The following is a 25,979-nucleotide window of genomic DNA, read 5'->3' as shown; positions in this document are numbered from 1 at the left end:
GGAGGGCCCCGCCCTTTATATAGGGGAGGGCCCCGCCCTTCATATAGAGGAGGGCCCCACCCCCCACCCTCCTTGGCACTGACAGGCTTATTCCAGCCACTCCTGGTCGGTGTAATGTAATAGAAGCTTCTGAGGAGGTCACGCCGAGGGCGTTCCCAACGTGAGACACTCACTCATGCTACTCAGAGAACCGGAGTTACGACAGTAACCTAAAGATTTCATGATAAAGCCGGCACCGTTTATTTATTTTCATCTTCATTGATAAAAAAAAATATATATATACATACATAATTTTTTTTATACATAAAATGTTTTCAAAAATCGTTTCCACCCTCCATGCACCAGACCCGTCCCGGTCCACCCATCTGCTGGGATCGGGGTTCGGTCTTCATGAGCACGCAAGGCCGGGGTCCGGGCAACGATCATCTGTGAGTCAGCAGCTCGTATGATTCTCCGTGGTGAACAGTGGAGCTCGGAGCCTGCAGAGCACGCAAGGCCGGCCCAGAGCCCAAGCCCCGAGTTGGCAGCACGGAGGATCTTCCACGGTGGCCAACGGAGCTCGGAGCCGGGGAGATGACGCCCTGCATGGTCTGGCTCCGAGGCTCCGGGGGGGACCGGCGGAGCTCCATCCAGCTTGCTCTGAATTTTGTCGTCAGCCACCAAGCACGAAAAACGCCTGCACTTCAGCGTTAGACCAGTTTTGTCATTATTGTTTTTAAACTCTTTAAAATAGGTCCAGCAGCTTCTTGAGTTTGAGCACCAGTAGTTGCAAATGGCGGATCGAATGTGGTGAAATTTCTCAAACAGCCAGTGACTCCACCCCCTGACTAATCAGTGACCGACAGTGTTCTGACGTCACGTTTTGGTACCTGCTCGGCCCGGTTGGTACCACAGAGAAAAGGGTTCTGAAAAAAGGGACCAGTTCTACGTACCATTACTAGTGGAAAAGCCTTGGAACCGTGCCAAGTCAAGTTGAGCCGTGAAGACCGTCAATAATGGAAAAGGGGTAAATGTGAGCGCCCGGGTGTGACGAGGCTAAATGTTTTGATGGCAGGAAGCTCGTTAGCCCGTCAAAAAAAATCCATAAATTATCCGCAGCATTGTATAAGCTGGGGTTCAAAGCGTGTGGAAAAAATAGCGACTTATAGACCAGAAATTATAGTAGTTTCATTGAATCATGTAACAGGTGGAACCAGGTGAAGTTTCGAAGAGAAACCTTTATGAAGCGCGGGCTGGGCTGCTCCTGTTCTTCCAGGTCCTCCAGGACTTTAACCGGTCCATCACTGACAATACTTCCTCCCAGGAACACCTGGAACACATGAACAGGTGAGCTGTGTGATTTTCAGAGGTCACCTGGTCAATATCGGCAGCAGACAGGTGTTTGATCAGCACACCTGGCCGACCAATCGGGGGTTCTTGCGGTCTGTGATGTCATACTGTCTGATGTCACCGTGCAGCCAATTACTGAAGTACAGGAAACGATCGTCCAATGAGATCAGGATGTCTGTGATGAGACCTGCAGAGGGGTGAGGAGTCAGACAGGTGAGGGGCTGAGGAGGTCAAAGATCAGGGCTCAGACCTCGGGTTCACCTGGCATCTCTGGCAGCATCCAGCCCTCCACCTTCTTCTTGGGAACACCAATGACCTTCTCTGCAGCCCACTCACCTTCCTGAAACACAAACAGCCAAAACATGAACCAACAGGAGAACCATGAACTCGAGCTCAGGTTCTGCAGGTAGAACTTGTTCTTGTGGTTTTCCTGGTACTGGATCAACCAGCTGGGATCTGGTTCTGTAGCAGATTCTGTGGGATTAGCCTAAAAATGAACCGTCTCAGAAGGAAATAAAAAACACTGGAGGTGTTTGGGGGAGCTTCGTGAACCTTGCGGTACTGACCGGTGTCTTGTAGAACCTGAAGACAGATGAACCTAGAGCACAGCCCACGTAGCCTTCAGAGGCACTTGGCTCATGAAGGAACCGGACCTCCAGAGGAATGGCACCGTCTTCTCCTAGATCCAGTGTCTGCAGCTTCCTGTGGGTGCTCCATTCCCAAACATGCAGAGAGGATCCATAAAGACCTGGAGCGGGAACAGGGGACCACTATGAAGAAGTGAAAGTTGTACTGAGGTCATAGCTGGACACCTACTGGGATCAGAACCTCCACAGAATGGGAAGTGGACATTATATTGTATAATCCAGAGAACATTTACTGGGCCTGAACAGTTCTGAAACAGGATCAAGAACTTGGTGGTGTTTAGTGAGTCTCCTGGTAGTCCAATTTTTATGGTTCCCAGTGTGGGAAGGACAAGAGTGAGGACTCAGTGAGGACACAATGACTCACCTTTTTTAACGTCAGCTGGATCAAACCCGTTGGCCAGAGCTCTGGGGGCGCCCCACTCGGTGCTGATCATCACATTGTGATGAGGCTGGTACCAGAAGTCATAGCCGAAAGGCGCCGCTTCGCCTGGATGCTCCCAGTTACCGATTACCTCGAACGTCTCACCATCCAGCAGAACAAAGCCACCTGCAACAAAATCAGGGACTCAGACCAACCACAATGGTGACTTGGACCGACCACCACAGGGACTTGGACCGGCAACCACGGGGACTCGGACCGGCAACCACACATATCGCTATAGAACTCTCCAAGGTTACGTGACCAGAGTGCCTTCTAATGGTTTATAACACCTTATGGGTCACCAGAGTTAGATGTGGTGCTGGTCACAGTTCAGGTTCTCAGATAGTTGATTCTTCACCAACTTGTCCATGTTGAATTTTTACTCTGAATCTGAACCGGGTTCACAAGTTCTCTGCAGGTCTTACCTTTGCCCCCCCCTGATGGATCGCCCATGCAGCTGATCATGATCTGACCACTGCCCAGACAGTGGCTGGTGTGAGGGTTGGCCAGGCCACACTTCCAGTACAGATCCACTGGTTCCACCATCTGAAGACAGAACCAGAGAGGTATGGGTCAGTCATCTTAAAGATGGTTCTGAACAGCAATTCAGTTCAATTCAGTTTATTTCTAAAGCACCAAATCACAACAAAGTTGTCTCAGGGACTTTACAGGAACATTCATATAAAAGCCAGTTAGTAAAGTTCTCTATCTAAGAATCCAGCAGACAAGTTAAATCTTGGCTTCGTTGCAGTCTCCCATCCTGAGCAAGCACAGTGGAGACAGTGGAAAGAAAAACTCCCTTTAACAGGAAGAAACCTCCAGCAGAACCAGGATCAGGACAAGAGACCATCTGCTTTGACCGGCTGGTTGAGAGGACAGGAAGGAGAGACAGACGAACACAGAATGGTAGGTCCAGGTATAGATCCAGGTCCAGATGTAGGTTCAGGTCCAGGTCCAGGTATAAGTCCAGGTGTACCTGAAAGACAAAAACTCATGTTAAGGATAGAAAAAAATAATTACAAATACAAAACAGGTTGAGCAGAGTAAGTAAAGACAGCAGCAGAGTGAAACTTGTGGTCAGTTTGTCCTCCAGCAGTCTAAGACTATAGCAGCATAACTAAGGGACAGCTCAGGAAACCCAAGCCGACCCTAACTATAGGATTTATCAAAAAGGAAAGTCTTGATCCTAGTTTTAAAACTGGACAATGTGTCAGCCTCACAGACAGAAACTGGAAGTTGGTTCCACAAGAGAGGAGCCTGATAACTGAAAGATGATTAGTATATTATATCATTAGGTACTTTTACTAGTGCTGTTTCTGTGCTATGATAAGCTCTAAACCCTGACTGAAACTCTTCAAACAGATTTTTTCTTTGTAGATGTTCACGCAACTGACCTGCAACTAGTTTCTCTAGAATTTTTGAGATGAAAGTTAGATTAGATATAGGTCTATAGTTGGCCAGAATTTCTGAATCAAGACAGTGGAACAATCTCCCTCATCTCATCAGACGAGCTCCTTCACTGTCCAGTTTTAAACTCTTTTAAAAACACATTTTTACTCCCTGGCTTTAACCATACCACTTTATTTATAAAGCACTTACAACAGCAACAAGGCCAACCAAAGTGCTGTACAGACAGAACAACAGGTAACACACAAAGCAAAATACAAAATGAGGTAAATCAGAATATAGACATAAAAACGATGCAGATAATGACGACTAACCAGTGTGGAGCATACAGGATCAAAACACAGATCATCTGGTGTTGAAAGTTACTGAATAGTAGTGAGTTTTTAAATGGGACTTGAAAACCGAGAGGGAGGGGGCCTGTCTGACAAGCAGAGGTAACTCGTTCCAGAGTCTTGGTCCTGCTACAGAGAAGGCCCTGTCACCTCTGCACTTAAGACGAGTTCCTGGAACTGTGAGGAGCAACTGGTCCGCTGACCTCAGGGAGCGTGGTGGGACATACGGTTGTAGCAGATCAGAGAGATGGGGGGACACACTGTTCAATGATTTGTAGACATACATCAGTATTTTGAACTGGATTCGAAAGTGAACTGGTAACCAGTGCAGTGAGGCCAAAACTGGTGTAATGTGTTCTCTTTTGTCTGTACTGGTTAAAAATGGGGCTGCTGCATTCTGGACCAGTTGTAGTCGTGCAGTGGAGGTCTGACTGATACCAAACAGGAGTGAATTGCAGTAATCAAGCCTAGACGTAATGAATGCATGTATTACTGTCTCCAGGTTCTTTTTGGACAACATGGGCTTCAGTTTAGACAGCCGCCTCAGCTGGAAGAAGCATGATTTAATGATCATGTTTACATGATTGTTAAGTTTCAGGGAAGGGTCCATTATCACGCCCAGATTAGTGACTCTTTGTTTTTCTGACAGGGTTAGAGCGGAGAGGTCGATGCAGTGGTTTGTGATCGTGTCGTTGGGAGGGAACAACAAGACTTCAGACTTCTTTTCATTGAAACTTAAGAAGTTTAAAGCCATCCAGTCCCTGATGTCAGCCAGGCAGTTGAGCAGCGGTTGAATAGAGCATGTACCATTGTGTCTTAGGGGGAAGTAAATTTGACAGTCATCGGCATACAAGTGGAAGGGCGTGTTGTGTTTCCGGAAAATAGCACCAAGCGGCAGCAGATATAAAGAGAATAGGAGGGGACCGGGATGGACCCCTGCGGAACCCCCCATTTAAGCTCTGCCTCTGCGGAACTAAAATCCTTGATGGAGACACAAAAGGATCTGTCAGCGAGGTAAGATCTGAACCAACTGAGGGATGATCCTGTGACGCCCACCCACTGCTCCAACCTAGCAATGAGGATCTCATGGTCGATGGTGTCAAAGGTGGCTGTGAGGTCCAACAGGACAAGCAGCACAGAATCACCGGTATCTGTGGATCTGAAGATGTCGTTAAAGACCTTCAGCAGGGCAGTTTCAGTGCTGTGGAGAGGTTTAAAGCCAGATTGGAAAAGCTCTAAGATGGCGTGATCCTCCAGGAAGCACTTCAACTGGGACTCGACTATTTTCTCCAGTACTTTAGAAACAAATGGGAGTTTGGAGACAGGCCGGAAGTTGGAAACGACTGAGGGGTCAAGGTTGGGTTTTTTTCAGGAGAGGCTGGACAGCAGCATGTTTAAAGGATTTTGGCACCACACCAGTGGATAAACTACTGTTTACTATATCAAGAATGGACGGACCTAGAGTTGGAAACACCTCCTTTAGTAGTCGAGGGGGGACCACATCAAAGGGGGAGCCAGAAGGTTTCAAGCTGCACATGACCTGCTCTAGAGAAGATAGAGTGTTGGGTTCAAAATGGTCAAAAGGAGCTACAGATTGAGGTGGGATGGATGGGTCATGAGTTGGAGGGGAAATGAGAGCACGGGTGGTCGCAATTTTTTCCAAAAAGAAATGTAGGAAGTTGTCGCACAGGTCAGTCGAGGCTTCCAGAGGAGATGGTTCAGTGAGGTGGAGAACAGAGTTTAGGGTGGAGAAGAGGACACGTGGGTTGTGAGAGTTTCAGGTAATTATATCAGAGAAGTATTTTGATTTAGCAGCTTTCACTGTTTTCTGATAACAGCGCCAACTCTCTTTAAGTATCTGGAAAGAGACCTGCAGCCTGTCTTTCCTCCATTTGCTCTCCGCCCTCCTGCATTGCTGCCTAACGGCCTTGGTGACGTCACTCAGCCAAGGTTCTGCTCTCAGTTTAGATTTTTTGGTTTTAACAGGTGCAACATGATCCAGAGTCTTTAAGCAGACAGAGTTGAACTGGGATATCAGCTCCTCAGTGGTGGTGAGAAACACTGGGGCTTGAATTATCTTTTCAGAGTTATAAATATCTGTGAAACGTGTGGCAGTGAAGTGGTTAATGGTCCGAGTCCTACGTGCAGGAATGCACGACTTAGGAGTTAGATGGGTGAGGGTGAACTCAAACCGGACTTTTTTATATGTTAGCAGACTATCTTTCCAAGTTAAATAAAATTCTTCAACGTTAATGGAGCGCAATTTAGAGCCGTTATTTCTAACCCGATACCCAGCCCGGACCGACCCGGATTAGGGCTGGACCAGGCCGTTATAATGTGATTAATGGGCGGGGTGGGGCGGTCTCGGGCTTTGATGTGGTTTTATGAATCATACAGCAGAAATCAAACTAAATAATGCACAATATAACAGCATGTTAATCTACAAAGAGGGGGAGGCTGTAACAGTAAATTTACTGATGAGGAATGCAAATAAATAAAATAGAGTGCACAAGTTAATCTGACTGTGAAGAGAGAGTAGCGCAGGCGGCGTATTGCGCAACAATTAGGCATGGCCCCGCCCACCCTGCTTTACTTCTCTTATAGCACATCTGAGGATTAACACTTGACCCGCACACAATTAAGTGACATAAAGGAGCAAAAATGTATAAAAGAAAAGCTAAAAACGGGAGAACTCACTTTTCAAAGCCAGAATGGTGCAAAGTTTGAGGTCTGGATTCTGGACCCTGACGCACTTGCAGGAAATGCTACAGAAATGTGTGACCATTGCGGCTGTTGAAGCACTTGTGTGGTATAGAAAACAATCTGTTCTATCTGCACAGCTCTCAAAGACTGTTCTCCAGATGGGCGAGACACGACCCAGCACTGTGTACCTTACAGTCTGTGCAATTCAGGTGACAAATATCCCACTATCAACCTTGTTTGCCTCTGGAATGAGAAACTGAAGCAACACAGTCCTCACACAGACTCCCTCCAGCAGGTGTTTGTGCACCGCAGAAGTACTGGAGTGCAAAATCATTTCCCACAACTTACATAGAGCTGCACCTTTCCTGTGGCCTAATTTTAAACTTAAAATGATGATACGTGCTTTGTGCGTCAGGTGCACGCTCACTCAGGTCCGCGCTGCCCTCAGCGACAGGTGGAACCTCAGTCCAGCAACAGGCGGCAAGGAGTGGAAGAAAGCATAGAATCAGCCTCCCTCAACCAGCAGCTTTTTAAGCTTGTGTTTGACTCAATATTTGGCTGTTTGGTCCTTTAACGGCGTTATGTACATTTTATTTGTATTGGAGGGCGATGCACAGCACTGGCACGCTGATTATCGTAAATCTGGTCTAAAATGGGAGTGGTTTTTTAATTAGTATTATTTTTAGGTGCACATTTCATAATTATGTTGATATTTGTAGGATTTTTTTTGTTTTGTTGTTGTTTCTTTGTATGTTTTTTAAATTATTATTTATATCATATGTGGGCGGACAGGAGCCCCGATGGTCGGATTGTGTTCTCCATGATGCTCAGTTGACAGTAGTTTTCGTTCTCTCTGTGTTCGGGTAGGAGAGAGGGGTGGGTTTGTACCGGATCAATCTTTTAGGGGATTTTGTTTCTTCTATCAGAAACTGGCTTGTGATATTTTGTATGTAAATTATTTCTTGCTGTTCAAACATGACCACCGTTAAGGATGTTAACTACTCTAATGTCTGCCCAGTTAACTGTGTGAGTTGGAATGTGAACTCCTTTAATGGTCCAGTAAAATTCCAGAAAATTATGTCACACCTAAAACAGTTGAACACCGATACTGCCTTTTTACAGGAGACCCATGTGCGCTCTGCAAGTAGTGGAAAGTTTATTTAAAAATGATCTGGTCAGGTGTTTCAATCCAATTTTCAATCTAAATCAAGAGGTGTAGCTGTTACAGTTGGTAAACAGGTGCAATTTACAGCCTCGAGTGTGCATGCCGATATTGCTGGGTGGTGTTATAGTGGTGGGGAACTTATACACAATTCCAGTGATCTTAGTTTTGGTGTATGCTCCCAAATGGGACAACTCAACATTTTTATTAACTTCTTATCAAACATACCGGATATCTACAATCATCCATCCATCCATCAATTATTTTTCGCTTGTTCCGAAGTCGGGTCTAGGGGGCAGCATCTTGAGCAGGGAGGGCCAGAGACATCTTTTCCACAGCCACCTCATCCAGCTCTTCTGGGAGGATTCCAAGGCTTTCCCAGGTCAACAGAGAGATGTCTCTCCAGCATGCCCTGGGTCTTCCCCGGGATCTCCTCCCAGTCGGACATGCCCAAAGTACCTCCCTAGAGAGGCGCCCAGGGAGCATACGTACCAGATGCCCAAACCACCTCAACTGGCTCCTCTGGATGTGGGAGGGCAGTGGTTCTACTCTGAGTCTCTCCTGATAAATGAACTTCTCAGCCTGTCTCTGAGGGAGAGTCCAGCTACCCTGCAGAGGAAACTCATTTCAACCTCCTGGATCCACAATCTCATTCTTTCAGTCTCTACCAGAGTTCATGACCAGAGGAGAGGGGAGGAACGTAGACCGACCAGTAAACAGAGAGCTTTGTCTTACCGCTCAGCTCCCTCTTCACCACAACGGACCGGCACAGAGTCCACAATACTGCAGATGCTGCACCAATCCATCTGTCAATCTCAAGTTCCATTCTTCCCTCACTCGTGAACAGAACCTTGAGATACTTGAACTCCTCCACTTGAGGCAGAACCTCACCCTCGACCTGAAGAGAACAATCCACCCTTTTCTGACTGAGGACCACGGCCTCAGATCTTGAGGTGCTGGTTCTCATCCCAGCTGCTTCACACTCGACTGAGAACTGCTCCAGTGTGAGTTGGAGACCACGGCACGATGACTCCAACAGGACCACATCATCTGCAAAGAGCAGAGATGAATCCTGAGGCCACTGAACCGGACTCCCTCCACCCCCTGACTGCACCGAGAAGTTCTGCCCATAAAAGTTCTGAACAGAATCTGAGACAACGAGCAGCTGGAGGAGTCCAACTCTCACCCTGAAGGGTCCGACTTACTACCGGCTACACAAACCAAACTCTCACACCACGTGTATCGGGACTAGCGCTGGACGATATGGCCAAAACTTTTATTATAGTATATTTCTTAATTTCAGTCGATAAAGATATAATTAGATTTAAACAAAATAAAAGCCTCAGAAAAACTGTACAAACTGTGCATATAAGTTAATGTTCACCTTTTATTTGTATTTAGCCTTAAAAAAATTGAAATCACTGTCAAATAAACATAAAACTCTCAACTTTGTCCATATTAATAGTTTTAACTTTAAACAACAACATAACCCAACAACCCGTGCAGCAGACGTCCGTTTGCTGCAGGTGTTTCTCTCTTGAAACATCTGGGGGGTTCAGGGACACGTTGGGTCAAACTTTTATTGTGCTTCATCTTCTGACTCTCATCAGATTCTACCGAGTGGAAACTCTTCAGATGGAACAAGTCAGATGTTCCCACCGCTAGTTGGAACGACTCTCCGTCACATTTTGCAGCACACCGACTGAAACCTGCAGCTTATTGGATCTTAGAAAGCCGAACCAGGTCCACACCATTAAATTAGTCTTTCCTCATCAGTGATGTAATCTGCTTCCTCTTCACTTGTGAAACTTTATTCAGTCACATTCTGACGGTCATGGGAACTCATTTTGAAGTGAAAACAACGTGCGTTGGAGATTAGCCTAGCCTTCTACCGCTAACGCCTTCTGGACTCGAGCTCTGCGTAACATTACGCCACCACGCACTCACGTAGTTGTGTCGCACCTTTTTCTGTCCGGGTTGAAACTGAAGCGGCCGCTTCAACCTGAACGGAAAAATAAATGTGTCCGTGAAACGATGTCATCATATCGAAATATCAAAAATGTGCTTAAAACTCATAACACCGTTATTGAATAAAAGTATATTGCGACACGTATCGATATCAAATTATTATCCAGCCCTAATATGGACCGAACAGCCCGTAACAACTGGCCCCCAACCCCATACTCACGGAGCACCCCCCACAGTGTACCCCGAGGAACACGGTGGAGCACCTTCTCCAGGTCCACAAAACACATGTAGACTGGATGGATGGGCAAACTCCCATGAGCCCTTCAGGACCCTAGTGAGGGTAAAGAGCTGGTCCAGTGTTCCACGGCCAAGATGGAACCCACATTGTTCCTCCTGGATCTGAAGTTGGACCAGCGATCAGACTCACTTTTCTAGTACCCCTGAATAGACCTTACCAGGGAGGCTGAGGAGAGTGATGCCCCTGTAATTGGAGCACACCCTCCAGTCCCCCTTTATGGAGAGGGGAGCCACCACCCCAGTCTGCCAATCTAGTGGCACTGCCCCCCGATGTCCATGCAATGTTGCAAAGGCGTGTCAACCAAGACAGCCCCACAAGACTCTCGGAGCCGACCAAGAGTCTTTATCCAAGGACTTCCTCCCACAGCCGAGCTTTTGCCTCAGCAACACCAAGGCTGCAGACCGCTTGGCCCTGCAGTACTCCTCAGCTGTCTCTGGAGACCCACCAGCCAACAAGGACTGATAGGACTCCTTCTTCAGCTTGACGGCCTCCCTAACCTGGGGGTGTCCACCATCGAGTTTGAGGATGGTCACCGTGAGAAGCACAATCTTGCGGCCACAGCTCAAGACAGCCACTTCAACGATTGAGTCGCGGAATATGTGCCACACACCTCAGCTGGACCCGAACACCAGGAATGTCCCTCTGTACTGTGTGGGAGGCATTGAAGGCCTACCTGAGGGGTCAAATAATTTCTTATTGTGCAAACAAGAAGAAGGATTTGGTTCAGCTAGGGCAGTTAATGGACGAGATATTACAATTAGACAGAGAACATAGCCCCTCCCCCTCTCAGGAGCCAATGAAATAACGTGTACCTGAAACAGACGTTTGTTCTCATCCAGTCCAGATGTTCTGGTCCTGGTCTTATGAGGCCCGTGGGAGCTGAACAGAACATGAACCTCCCGTTTCTTCACGACTTGGATCTCTGACAGAAAAGTTCTCTGGAGTTTTCACACAAACTTCAGCTTTTATTTTGTAGCCGTTGGTTCCTGTGGTACTTCCTGTACTTGTTGAGACAACCAGGTCCAGAACCGGTTCTGTTCTTCCCTCTCTAAATACCTGATTTCCACAAGTCAGCATCACATTTAGAAGTTGTTTTTCGTTGTTTTGTAGAACACAATAAAACGGTTCTAGAGGAAAACCAAGATCTGAAGTCCAACTTCAGAGCCCCTAAAAACTACAAACATGGCTGCCAGCAGTTTAACTACAAACATGGCTGCCAGCAGGTCAGGCAGACGGACCTTGTGGATCCTCGGAGCTCGGGGCTCCGTCCCGACGTCGATGACGTAGATCCTGGAGGAGATGAGGGACGGCAGGATCAGGCGGTTCCGGGTCTTGGACGGATCTCCGAAGCAGCTGCTGCAGGTGTTCCAGCCCGAGTGGTGCAGCTCGTCATTCAGGTTGGGCATGGGCAGCCGGTGGACCACCTGCAGAACCAAAACCAGAACCAGATGAGGGCAAATCAAAACCTTCCTGCATCAACCTGAGAGGAGGAAGATGAAGAAGGAGGAGGAGGAAGAGGAGGAAGAAGAAGAAGAAGAAGAAGAAGAAGAAGGAGGAGGAGGAGGAGGAGGAGGAGGAAGTCTGAAGCAGCGGTCTGGTGTTGGGGGATAGAATCCAGACCAGGATCAGGTTTTGGTCTACCTGGCTGTAGGTGGAGGACTCAGGGTCCACGTCCACGGTGGCCAGGTAGTCCGGCTTCTGGGTGCCGGTGCCGCGGTAGACGCAGGGCAGGTAGACCAGCTGTTCCCGAGGACCTGCAGACCAGAACCACAAGAACAAACAGGTTCTGATCACCTGGACTGTACCAGGACACCTGGACCAGTGCAGAGTTCTGATGGGACCAGAAGAGGACTTAGGGCTGTTGCTTCATGTTCTGAACCTAAAACAGTAAACAGCCATCAGGTGCTAATGATCCATTGTTAGGCTGATGGTCCTTCTTGAGCATGTGATCAGCTGGTTCTGGTTGTCAGCAGCAAAACTGGTTGATCCACCCTGAGAAGGTGCTATTTAAGAGACTGAGCTGAATACAGCACCTCAGACTGAGGAAGTCTCTCGGACGAGAGACGAAACGTTTCTACTTTTTTGTTGTTTTGCTTTGTTTTGGTTTTTTTTGAATGTCCAGAGGACCAGATTTATTTTTTTTTAGATGTTATGGCAACAGATCCAACATCTGTGTCATTCTATAAGCACTCGTGCAAAACAGTGAATTGAACAAAAAATCTTTAAGAAAATTGACGATCCAAAATCAATGTTTTTTTTTCTTTCTTTCTAAAAGAGGAAACACGATCAAAAACTGTATCGCTCCGCTTTATACAGTCCTTCTGCCATCTGTATTTTCTCTAACCTAACACTAAACAGGAAGTAAGCCTCCATCCATTATCTTTACCCGCTTCTTCCATTTTGGGTCACGGGGGTCACTGGTGCCCATGTCCAGCAATCACTGTGCGAGGGGCGGGGGACACCCTGGACAGGTCTCCAGTCCATCACAGGGACACATAGAGACAAACGAGACAAACAACCATTCACTCTCTCACTCACACCTAGGGACAATTTAGAGTTACCAATCAGCCTAACATGCATGTTTTTGGTCTGTGGGAGGAAACTGGAGTACCCGGAGAAAACCCACGCATGCACGGAGAGAACATGCAAACTCCACCCAGAAAGGCCCCTGGACCGGGGTTTGAACCAGGGACCTGCTCGCTGAGAGGCAGCAGCTCTAGTAAGGCTTTTCAAAATAAAACTAAATTTCACCATAAAGCTGACCTGAACTAATATTAACCTTACTTACTAAAATGGTAAAAATTAAAAAAACAAAAAGGCACAAAATGTATAATCTAAATATTTCTTATGCATGGCTCCAACATTCCGGCCCCTAAGTGTAAAGGCAGGATGCATAACAATTACCGTACAACTCAAAAAGAGCCATAACTATCAATTAACGTGAATTATTAACTTTTAACCTAAAAATCTATCAGGGTTTTTGCCTTTAAGTCCATCAGGAGTCTTTTCTTGACTCGTCGTGTTTCCTGTAACAAACCTATAGATCTATGCAACACACTAGATTGGTCTGAACTTGAACTCGTCGCACAACTCCTCTGGAGTCCAGGAAGGTCTTTTGGATTCTTCCAGACAACCAAGCTTTTCTTGGGCAGAACTGTCAACAGTGAGCACAAGATCTCCAGGCACAAAGTTCCTCCTTTGAGTCTGCCACCGCTGGAAGGTGTTCCTGTGTCCGTCTGGACCAACACAAGTCGGCCATGTATTGTATGTGTCTCCATCTTCAACGTGGCACATCATCACTGTCGAACAGGCCTGGAGGAAGGACTGGCTGCTTCTTTAATAACAGAAGATGATTTGGGGTCATTTGGATCATTTGATGCAGCAGTCAAAGGACGATCATTTATGATTACTTCAACTTTGCATAACAGTGTGTGAAGGCCATCATCATCATCTAAGTTCTGCGGCCTCCAAACAGAGTTTAACACCTTCCCAACAGTATGAATCTGTCTTTCCCATAATGCACCTTGATGGGAGGCAGTTGGACTGTTAAAGGTCCATGAGATGCTCTTTTGCATCAGATCTTCTCTTATTTTGGAGCGGTGAAGCTCTGCCAGGGCCTCTCTGAGCTCTTCCTCAGCACCAAGTTCCATTGTCTGACCGTACGGTAGAAACTTGACCTCTTCTACATGTGAACCTTCTGATGATGAGGTATCCAAAGAATGTGCCCCCTCTATGTGAACTGCTCTCTGCAAGACGTAAACAGAACGTCATAGTGCTTCACTATGCTGCGTCCTCTTTTACACCCAACGGTCCAAAATAGTCCAGTCCCACATGTGTGAATGGAGGCTTGTCTGGGAGCACACGCTCCTCCAATAGGTCTGCCATGCTTTGGACTGCAGGCTTTGCATGGAATTTCCCGCATGTGGTGCATTTTGATATTGCTGTGCGGGCGACTGTTCGATCCTGGTATCCAGTATCGGGTCTGACTTTTGCAACCAGCTGGTTCCTTCCACAGTGACCATTCTGACGATGACTCTGTTGCAGAATCAGCTTAATGTGACGCTCTTTGTGCAACACAGTTGGGCACCTGGCTTCCTCTGGCATGGCTGATTTGTTCAGTCGACCTCCAACTTTGATGAAGCCAGCGGGCGCTTGCATGCTCCACCTGGGTGTATCCCAGGTGTGATGGGTTAAGATGTGGACTTCAGAAGGAACAAAAACATCTAAACCCCCCTGAACATAAGAGGATCTGCAGTGGAAGTGGTCTCCAGCTACAAGTACTTGGGTGAGCACCTGAACAACAACCTCAGCTGGAGCAACAACACCACCAGCCTGATGAAGAAAGATCATCAGAGACTCTACTTCCTCAGGCGGCTGAGACGAGCTGGTCTGGAAGCTCAGTCCTCACCTCCTTCTACAGGTGTGCAGTGGAGAGCATCCTGTGCTCCAGCATCAACGTGTGGCATGGAGGCTGCACAGCTGCAGAAAGAAAAGCTTTGCAGAGAGTGGTGAAGGCTGCACAGAAGATGTTGGAGTCCGTCTCCCCACCATCACAGACATCTACACCTCCAGATGCAGGAAGAGGGCCACCTGCATCATGAAGGACCACACTCATCCAGCACACACACTTTTTGTCCCGCTCCCCTCAGGAAGGAGGTTGAGGAGCATTAAGTGTAGAACCACTAGACTGAGGAACAGCTTCTACCCTGAGGCTGTCAGACTCATGAATCTCTAACCAGAATAATCACATCATGTTGCTGCTGATCTGTTTCATGTTGCTGCTGATCTGTTTCATGTTGCTGCTGATCTGTTTCAATGTTGATGTGTTCATGCGTGCACATCTGCTCACAGACTCATGTTCATGTTTGTGCTGATGTTCAATGTTTTATGTTATGAGTGCTTAGTGTATATTTAGTTGATGTTTTTCTTAGTTCATATCTTAGATGTTATTACTGTTTTTCTTAGACATTTTATTGTTGGATGTAACTGGGACCCTGTGTACATAATTTCGCTCCACCACATGTACCACATGAGGTGCGAATGACAATAAAGAAACTCTCTGACTAAATGCAGAGTCAATTTCATCTTTGTATGAGAGCAAGCACTGATGGCAACACATGGCACTTTATTATTTATTATTATTATAAAACATTGCTTCTATATCAGCCATTAATGCAACCTTCTCTCTAAACCTTGTCAACACTCCAACCAAGGTATTTGTGAGGTCTGGGCCTTGGAGGAACTGGTTGTTCAGAGAAACTCCCTGATATGTCGCTGCACAATAAAAACAACTCGCATTTTCTTCTTTTTTGGCCGATACGCCGGGACGTGGGATGTACCACACTTCTCCTTTGGTGCAGTGACTGTCTGTAGGCACCTTTTCAGCATACGCCTTTGCTATGATGTCATACATGAAAGCTTCACAGTCAGCAAGAAACTCAGGGTTCTTCAGGAGTCTTTTCTTGAGATTGATGGCTCTCTGCTCTCTGAGTCTTGCTTTTAAATGAGACTTGTACAGAAATGTCCATCAATAAACTGACGAGACACATCTTTCATGAACTGCAGATCATCTTGTGACATCTGTTCTGTCTCCACAGCTGCGCTCCGTGAAGTCAGAACTATATTGCTGCGTCAGCAAATCCTCCATACTTGCCACTGATATTCTAATGGCAGACTCTACAACTCATTCTCACTGTGCTGCATGTGATCTTCTCCCTTTACAGGACCCCTGACAATCCATCCAATCAGTTTTTACTGCATATGGACCGTCTCCTCGACTACCGATGACTTTCCACGGCTCTATAGCTTTGTGGGCGTTGGCACCGATCAACAGGTCAATCTCTGCCTTAATGCTTGGAAGGTGCACTTCATCCAAATACGTCCACCTCTGGAGGTCTTTCTTATCAGGAATGTTCTCCCTTTTCACAGGAATTTCATGTTGTGTGAACACCGAGGGTGTCAATGTATCGTTCCTCTTCAAATCCACGACTTCCAGGTCTGACAGATGTGACTATGGACAAGCTTCTCGTGTCCCATAGTTTGGAGCAAAATGTCCGTCTCTCTCCTCTTCAGTCAAAGTCACTTTACGGTCCAAAGTGCAACATGTACAGGACATACACAGGATTGAAATTACATTACTGTCAGACCCCTGGTGCAACAATAACCTTTGAACATTAAAACATTTCATAAACATTAGCTTAAAATGAAATAAAAGTACGATACTGTCCTAAATTATAGTATAGTGGTATAAAAATATAAAAAGCGTATATGTATATTAAGTTCAGTGTTCTCATGATCTTCTCTGTGCAAAAGGTCACTGAACTGCCAGGGTCAATAAAGACGAATGTCTCCATCCTTATTTTACAGGAACCATGGCCCCAGTGTGTCCACACGTCTCCTGTCCTACAGCATCGATGGTCTGACTTGCACATGTGCTGTTCTGGTCTTTTTTGGGCGGTGTCTTTTCATCCCTCTGCACATGTAGGATGCTTGGATGTTTCCGGGAACAAGGCATCCAAGACACAAACCTTTGGATTTCAAATATTCAACCTTTTCCTCGTGCGTTTGCTTCTGGAACATCTCACAGTTGTTAAGAGTGAGATTCTTGTCACAGTGCAAACAGTAATTCTGAGATATTTGGCCATCGTCAGTCTTTGTGACCTGGTTGGACTGTAAACATTTCTGTTTGCTTGTGTCGACACTTGTAGCAAAGCTGCTACTTCTTGTGGTGCTTTCCCTCGACTTCTTTACAAAACTGCCTTTTCCTCTTAGTTTCATAGACAGACCAACTTTCTGGAGATCACCAAGCAAAGGATCCAAGATGATCTTTGCTCGTCTCCATGTAATCGACCAGGTCTGTGAACCTCACTCTTCTCTCTTGCATTTCAAATGCTACATTTCTCCCTCATGAGGCAGTTTGTGCAGAATGGCTCTCGTGCTCGTCGGGTCATCCATCTCCTCCATAGTCAACATCTTGCATCGTGTTTCGGCAGCCAGTCAGGAAGAGAGAACAAGTGTTTAAGCCCTTAACATCACCCGTCTGTATCTGTGGCCATGTTAAAGCCTTTTCAATGTAAGCCAAGGCTGTTTGCAAATCACCACCATGTTGCTTATGAAGCAGTTTCCTGGCTCTCTGTGACCTCTCTCTGGGGTCAGGTGTTCACAGCTTCTCACCAGATCTTGTGGCTCTCCATACGTGTACTGCTCCAGAAAGAAGAGCTCATCTTTCTCATTTTGAGTCTTGCCGTCAGGAGCATTGTCAAAGGCTCTGAGAAAAGATCTATATACCATACCATCTTGTTAGCAACTCTGCTTGTGCCAGGAGAGCTGCTCTTGCTGCCTCCTCTTCCACGCGTGCCACTAGTGCTCGACACAACTGAACCAGATTTGCTCTCATTTCTTTGACGATGAAGAAACACCGTCCTGTGCAGTAACCTCTTCTTCATTTTGAACAGTTCTTTTACGTTCTTGAATCCACCTTTCAGTCCCAAGCAACAATTGCTTAATAACAGCTGCCTGACTCATGCCAGTTACACGGATCTGCATTAACTTCGGCTTTAGGTAGTGTTTGTGCAACATCGTTATTTAGCAGTATGAACTCTTCATGCAGCTTGTAAACACTTTGCTGCGTTTCTGATTCCACTTGATCAACATGCTCTTCATTATTTTTCATGTTGTCCATTTCCTTCATCTTAGCTGTGATCTGAGACATTTCTGCTGTTCTTTGTCCATTAAGCCTGTGGAGCTTCTCTTAAGTGCCTTTGTGTGCTATGGCCCCCCCTGGTGGTCACCTCCTGTGCTGCATCTGGTGCAGCAACAATTGCTCTTCTTCCATCTTTTCATCGCAACAATGTCCAGTAATTAATTCCAAACCAGCTTTCAAAAATATTCACAAGAAGCTGCTGAACTCCATAAGCTTAAATTCTTCTAAGTTGTAAACGACTTTGAACGGAGGTTTCCTCCATTAGCACGTTAGCAGGACAGCTACTTGCAGCACACCAACCATCTTGAGAACGGCTCTTAACCTCTCCTCTTCCAGCAGCATCCACGACTCCGTTCTTTCTGTTGAATGACCTTTTTTTCCATTTGGAGCCAGTTTCTGACCAATGATATGGCAACAAATCCAACATCTGTGTCGTTCTATAAGCACTCGTGCAAAAGTAAAGGACGCGAGCAAAACCGTGAATTTAACAACAAATCTTTATCTAAGAAAAAAATGACGATCCAAAATCTATTAGTTTCTTGTCTTTCTTTCTAAAAGAGAAAACACGGTGTACACGGTCAAAAACTATCGCTTCGCCTTCTGCAATCCTTCTGCCATCTGTATTTTCTCTAGCCGAACACTAAACAGGAAGTAAGCCTTTTCAAAATAAAACTAAATTTAACAATAAAGTTGACCTGAACTAATGGCAAAAATGGCAAAATTTAAAAAAACAAGGCATTTCACAAAATATATAATCTAAATATTTATGGCTCTTACAACAAGATCTCGATCCTCGAATGTAAGATGGAGCTAGGTTGTTGAGGGCTTTGTAGGTTAGAAGTAAGATTTTGAATTCAGTTCTGGATTTGACAGGGAGCCAATGGAGAGAAACTAAAACTGGAGAGATGTGATCTCTCCCAGTAACTCCAGTTAAGACTCTGGCAGCAGCATTTTGGATCAACTGAAGACGTTTTAAAGAAGTATTTGGACACCCAGATAATAAACCATTGCAATAGTCCAGTCTAGACGTGACAAATGCACGGACCAGTTTTTCTGCATCATCTTTAGATCAGATGTTTCTAATGTTAGTGATATTACGCAGGTGGAAGAAGGAGGTTCTAGTAACGTTTTTAATGTGGGGGATAAAAGACATGTCCTGATCAAAAATAACACCAAGATTTTTAACATTAGAGCTGGAGGACAGATTAATGCATCTAAGGAGGGAGAAAGACTGAAACATTCATTCCTAAGGTGCTCAGGTCCAAAAACCAAAACCTCAGTCTTGTCTGTTCAACAGGAGAAAATTAAGGGTCATCCAGGTTTTTATGTCTTTAAGACATGCTGGTAGTCTAAGTAGCTGATTGGATTCATTGGGTTTAATGGATAAATATAATTGAGTGTCATCAGCATAACAATGAAAATTTATCCCATGCTGTTTAATAATTTTACCTAATGGAAGCATATATAAAGTAAAGAGTATTGGCCCAAGCACTGAGCCCTGAGGAACTCCATGACTAACTTTGGTGTATGAAGAAGATTTATTATTTACATTTACAAACTGGAATCTATCAGATAGATACGATTTAAACAATTTTAGAGCTGTTCCTGTAATCCCAATAGAATCAGAATAAACTTTATTATCATTGTACGTATACATATATACAGTGGAATTATGTTCGTACAGTCGTCCGAAAGATGAACGGAGTGCACGTTGCTGCTGCTGAGAAGCACGGCCCCTTTTCTTTATGAGAATACCTTTGGATAGAAAATGGGAAGAACCATGAGGAGGATAGTGGTGGTATAAAAAAGATCTCTTCACATCTTGACATGATTTGAGACATCAACAAACTCTACCAGCAGCACATTCATGAGCACATTACACATGCATGTGACGACAAGGTGTTGAGTTTTGTCCACGAGCGTCTTTCAAATCGGCCACAGTTCTGAGATGATGTTCACGGGGGGAGGATGGAGGAACAGATTAATCTTTTATCCCTAGTTACCCATGACCCAGGAGAAATTTGATAGTCGGCCTGTCTCCGAGACCAAACGGGGGAGTCAGATTCAGATAAGTCTCTAATAAAATATTGTGATTGTATCAAATCCAACTATTTTCAGTCAGGTCATCTGGACAGTTCATTTTTTTGCTGAAACATTTCACCTTCCATCCAGATGGCTTCATCAGTGAAGGAAACAACACAAAACTGATTCTTCCTCCAAACAGCTGACTCCAAAGTGGAACAAACTGCCACAAGTGGATTGTTAGTACAGGTTATGTTCCCAGGGGGGTATATTTGGGTGTGACACAGGAGGAGAGGCCCTGGGAGATGCACTTGTTGTGTAGTTCTATACTGCTACAATAAAGTTTATAGTCAGCAACAATCCTGCTTTAACCGTCCATTCTGTAGATTGGTATGAAGACAGACAGCATGAAACGTGGTGCAGCGGTCGTGAAGTCAGCCAAAATAAGTTTGTGCCAAGCCATGAAGAGCTAAAAGTGTTGCTAACTTGTTAGCCTAGCCCTGGAGTTGGAGCAGCTGGTCATTGTGGAGAAGACGAAGAAGGAGCAGACAAGAACAACAGATGTTACAATGGAGGGTCTCAGGCCGCCGCCTACACTTTCTTTGGATTCAGACAACTTAGCAAAGACCTGGAAAAGTTGGAAAGAGGAGTTTACACTGTATATAGACCTCACTGTGCCCGACGCAGAGGAAACCACTAAAGTGAAGGTGTTCAACTACCTTCTTGGAGAAAGGGGGAGAACTTTAGACAACACTGATGAGCGGTTCTACAGCTGCGAGGAGAACAGTGAGTTCACTGATGACACCGTTGGACGACCATCGCAGTCTGAGACTGTCGAGCGTTACAAGTTTTTGTCAGAGACCAAGGACAGGATGAGAATATTGACAGATGTGTTATGGATTTAAGAGTATTGGCCAACACCTGCAATTTCAGCGACATTAAGGATTCACTAATAAGGGACTGCATTGTTTGTGGGACAAATAGCTCTGCCATGAGAGAAAGACTTAAGAGAAGAAAACTTAACTCTGGACAAGTGCATGCAATTATGCAGAGCTGCTGAACTGTCAAAGAACAGCAAAACCATACAAGGGCAAGTGGTGGAGGAAATACATGCAACGAAAAAGAGTCTGAGACGAGACCGACGGGATGAGATTCACTGTCAATTGTGTGGACACACATGAGAAAAATAAACACAAATGTCCAGCATACGGGAAAAGTGTAAGAAATGTGGAGAAGAGAACCACTTTGCTGCAAAATGAAATCCAAGCATGGAAAAAGCAGGACAGGCAGACGGGTACACACAATTTCAGAGTCAAGCGAGTCGTGTGAGGACATTATGACAATAACAGATGTCAGAGAAGACCAGGAGACAATAAACCAAGTGAAGGACACACAGCAAAAGTCAACATCTCTTTACAGGAAGTTGATGGAGAAAGAAATTGTCAGTTTTCAGATAGATGTGGCGCTACATGTAAAGTTATTCCAATACTGGTGAACCCAAACTCACCATTGAAAACACAGAGAAAGTACTTGTCAGTACAACAAAAGTAAGATACGACCACTTGGTAAATGTAAAGTAAAACTTTGAAATCCAAGAAATAATCAACTGAACAGGCTGGAGTTTCAAGTGGTGGACCAGGAGGACAGGATCCAGAGAGGCCAGTGAAGCCATGAAGCTGATTAAAGTACAGTACGAGAACGTTCTGGTGATGACAGTGTAGTGAAAACACAATGTTCAGATAAAATGCTGGACAACAGTGAGAAACGGATGAACATGGACAAAATAAAGACTGAATTTAGAGGTGTTTTCACAGCTGTTGGCTGCCTAGGAGGCGAGTACAACATTGAACTAGATAAAAGAGTGTACCACCAGTAAAACTGCCCAAACGCAGAGTGCCTGTTGCTATGATGGCTCCCATCAAGGAGGAACTTAAGGATCTGGAGAGCAAATAAATCATAGCACCTGTGGAGCGCAGCACTGACTGGATAAGCAGCATGGTGTCAGTGACGAAGGCAAATGGAAAGCCAAGGACCTGTGTAGACCCCAAACCAAACAAAGCACTGAAAAGGAGCCATTTTCCTCTCCCCACCATTACCAATTTATTTATAAAGCACTTTAAATAGTGACAAAGCACACCAAAGTGCTGTACAGGGACAAACAGAACAAGAACACAGCAACAGATTACATAACAGGACACCAAAAAGTAGAAACCAACAGAAACAATAATGGATAACAACAACAACTGCAACATGACCAACACAGTGTGATGCACACAGACTCAGCACAGGTCACACAGTGCAGAAAGCCAGGGAATAGAAGACCATTGATGGCTCTCAAAATCCAAGGTATTCACCGTTTGTGACGTGAAACATGGATTCTGGCATGTCAAATTGGACGAAGAGTCCAGTTATCTCACCACGTTTCAAACCCCATTCGGACGATACCGTTGGCTCAGGATGCCGATGGGCATGAGCCCAGCTCCAGAAGTTTTCCAAAGGAAACTTGTGCAAGCACTAGAGGGCGTAGCAGGGGCGCTGATGATAGACGATTACAGGTGAGGGAGACACAAAGGAGGAAGCTGACGAGGACCACGACAAAAACTTCAGATGTTTTCTAATGAGGTGCAGACAAAGAGACATTAAACTCAAAGCAGACCAGTTTAGGCTGAGGAGAGAGTCTGTACCCTCCACTGGACTCTTATTAACAGCAGAAGGCCTTCGAGCTGACCCAGAGAAAGTACGGGCAGTCCGCGCGCTGCCGAGGCCCACAGGTGTACAGAGGCTTGTAGGTGTGCTAAACTACCTTTCAAAGTTTTGTGATCATCTTTCTGAAGTGTTGAGACAACTTGCACACAAAGAGAACATGTGGACAGAGGTGCACGAGACAGCTTTAGAAAGGCTGAAAGATAAAACAACAAATGCACCACTACTCAAGTACTTTGATCCAAATGAGGAGCTAACCCTGCGATGTGATGCTTCAGAGACAGGACCAGGAGCAGCTTCGACACAGAACGGGGTTATGCCCAGATAGAAAAGGAACGTTTGGCCATGGTGTTGGGGACAGAAACGTTCCACCAGTAAACTTATGGTAGAAAAGTGACTGTACAGAGTGACCATAAGCCACTGGGAAATACTGTGAGAAAACCACTGGTTAGTGCACCAAAGAGATCACAGAGAAAGCTCAGGCTGCAGAAATATGATTTTAATGTGATCCATCATGTGCCTGGTCGAGACATGATTTATCGGACAAGCAGAGCTTGTTGACCCGACAGTCAGGGGGTCACAGAGTCGGAGACAGTTAACATGATGTCCTACCATCTCTGCAGAAACACCGACAGCCGTCCGCTACGCAACAACACAGGACTCAAAGCTGCAGGAAGTTAAGTTGATCCTGACAGCATGGCCAAAGTACAAGAAGCACGTGGAGCTACACATTCAACACCACTTCACTTTTCAGGATGAGCTGAGCTTTCAGGATGGAAAAGTGTCCAAGGGGGAAAGAGCAGATAAAGACATTCATCTCCAAATGTGACATGTGCAGGTCAGTGGACCCCAAACAACAAAGAGACTTTACATCCACACGACACGGTCTACAGGCCTTGGGCAGGTAGGAACAGACTGTTTTCATGGCCCAATAAGGACTTCCCGATTATTGTGGACGGTTATTCAAATTTTTTAAGTTGATTTTCTACCAGACACCAAAAGTACCACGGTGATCCACAAACTGAAAGCACACTTTGCTCGTCAGGGGATTCCAGATGTGCTCATCTCAGATAACGGACCTCAATTCTCATCACGAGTTTAAAAAGTTCAGCCAAAAGTGGGAATTCCAACACAGAACATCTTCCCCTGAATACGCACAGAGCAATGGAAAAGCAGAGTCAGCTGTGAGAACAGCAAAACTCCTCGTGCAGAAAGCTGCAACAGCTGGACAGGATCCATACTTGGCTCTATTGGACCATCGCAACACACCGAGCCAAGGTCTCACCTCAAGTCCAGCACAGAGACTTCTCAGTAGGAGGACCCGGACCCTTCTTCCTACAAAAGAGACGCCGTTGGAGCTTTATAAAACCTGGAAAACAGCTAAAGTGATTAGACCAGAGAGTCCCAGATCCTATGAGGTGGAGCTGGAGTCGGGTGGTCATCTCAGGCACAACTACTGTCCAACCTGAACATTCGAACACCCGGGGACAAACACACAAACTGTGGGAGCTGATGAACGTGGTCATCAGGCTGGTGACCTGCTACTACAAGGTCTGGTCGTCAGGTTCAGAAACCGGCCCATTTCAAGGACTACACTACATCAAATGACATGTTTAACCACTTTCTGTTTGTTTCTGGGTTATTGTTGCACTGGGAAAGAGGAAAAGGTGTGAAAGGAGCTATTCATTCCATACATTAGTTTTGTAAGGAATGTATCATCAAAATATAATTTTACAGAATGTGCACTTGAGACCTAGGAAGATATATAATTGTATTTTTAGTTTGCCAATATAATTACATGCACTATTTGGAAGTGTCTATGTTTAAATCTGAATGCTCTGTAAAATACGTTTATTTTGTTTATAAGGAAAATGTTACATTTTGAAAAAGAACAACTATAAAAAGAGAAAGGATGTAACAAGTGGATTGTTAGTACAGGTTATGTTCCCAGGGGGATATATTTGGGTGTGACACAGGCGGAGGGGGGCCTAGGGAGATGCGCTTGTTGTGTAGTTCTACACTGCTGCAATAAAGTTTATAGTCGGCAACAATCCTGCTTTAACCGTCCATTCTGTAGATTGGTATGAAGACAGACAGCATGAAACACAAACCAGTTCTGTTGGTGCCAAGATGGTGTCTTTGGCACGCCCCCTCCTCTGGAGCCGGCCCTCTTCCTCGTGACAGTCATGTCAAACTGGTTCAAAACCAAAACTGGATCAAATGCAGCACTGAGGTCTAACAGGACCAGTGGAGACACCAGTCCATTGTCTGAGACCATGAGAACATCGTTAGAGACTTTGACCAGTGCAGGTTCAGAGCATGTGGTGGACCCTGACGGTTTATTAGACAATAATACCATGAAATAATATTTAAAAAATGATAAAATAAATAATATGGTGCATTAATCAGCAGCCGGAACATGAGTCTGTGTGAGCAGATGGTTAGGGATTTGTGAGACCACGTCAGGGTAGAAGCTGTTCCTCAGTCTGGTGGTTCTGCACTTCACGCTCCTCAACCTTGAACAGGCGGGTCCAGACTCACCCTTCATGGCGTCCAGTGGGGTCCGGTACCCAGGTCCACATCCGGAACATTTGGCTGAAAAACAGAACCAGGCCACAAGTCAGTGAACCGTCACCAGGACCAGAGCAGAACTCTGTCGGCCCCCAGGGGCCACAACAAGGCAGGCATTACCATAGCAACCAGAACCAGTCCTGACCCGCCTCCAGGGGCCTGACGGACCAGGCCACGGCCTCACAGAACCAGAACCTGTGTCCCGGATCAATCACTGATCAGTAGCGGCACCTTTCATCTCAGTTTGGACTTTGAAACAAAAAACCTCTTTCTCGTCGTGTCCTTGAATGCACCACGCACATACAGCTGATTAGTTATTGATTAGCTCCGTCATGATTGATTGCTTTACTGACCGACCAGACTGCACATGCTTGCGCAAACAGGAAACGCGCACGCACATTCAGTCAAAGTTGACTCCATTAGAAAAACATCTGATTCAAGAAAGAACCCGAAGCAGCTCGGAAAGACTCACCCATGACGTTCTGGTTCTGACCCGACCCTGCTCGTCCGGACGTGGAAAACTTTGGACCAGCGAGAATAATGAGGGGCGGGGCTTCCCTTTCTGTGTGGCGAAGCAGCCAATCAGAAAAGAGGGGTGGGACCGAAAGTACATTAACTCACGAGCTCCTGTAGGTCCAGCACTGGTTGAACTGGGAGATGAAGTTAGAGAGGACACACTGAGATGGTTTGGACATGTCCAGAGGAGGGACAGTG

The 25,979-nt window shown here is 45.8% G+C and overlaps 1 protein-coding gene across 1 annotated transcript in view; it reads right to left on the bottom strand.

Annotated features, from left to right (window-relative positions):
- The window catches only part of selenbp1 (selenium binding protein 1), a 28,977-nt gene extending 3,169 nt beyond the window's left edge, over positions 1 to 25,808 (bottom strand). The window contains exons 1-10 of the mRNA XM_037676674.1: positions 25,738 to 25,808; positions 25,236 to 25,289; positions 11,909 to 12,021; positions 11,506 to 11,691; positions 2,823 to 2,943; positions 2,341 to 2,523; positions 1,896 to 2,077; positions 1,591 to 1,669; positions 1,395 to 1,516; positions 1,217 to 1,309 (exon numbers count right to left, since the gene is read on the bottom strand). Coding sequence (XP_037532602.1) covers positions 1,217 to 1,309; positions 1,395 to 1,516; positions 1,591 to 1,669; positions 1,896 to 2,077; positions 2,341 to 2,523; positions 2,823 to 2,943; positions 11,506 to 11,691; positions 11,909 to 12,021; positions 25,236 to 25,289; positions 25,738 to 25,741 — 1,137 coding nt within the window. The 5' untranslated portion in view covers positions 25,742 to 25,808. The remainder of the gene's footprint in view (positions 1 to 1,216; positions 1,310 to 1,394; positions 1,517 to 1,590; positions 1,670 to 1,895; positions 2,078 to 2,340; positions 2,524 to 2,822; positions 2,944 to 11,505; positions 11,692 to 11,908; positions 12,022 to 25,235; positions 25,290 to 25,737) is intronic.
- Positions 25,809 to 25,979: the final 171 nt, after the last annotated feature.

Source organism: Nematolebias whitei, chromosome 5 (genome assembly GCF_014905685.2).
Source record: "Nematolebias whitei isolate Nwh7 chromosome 5, NemWhi1, whole genome shotgun sequence".
In the NCBI taxonomy this organism is placed as follows: Eukaryota; Metazoa; Chordata; class Actinopteri; order Cyprinodontiformes; family Rivulidae; genus Nematolebias; species Nematolebias whitei.
Note: the sequence above shows the minus strand (reverse complement) of the source record. Positions and strands in the feature narration are given on the sequence as shown.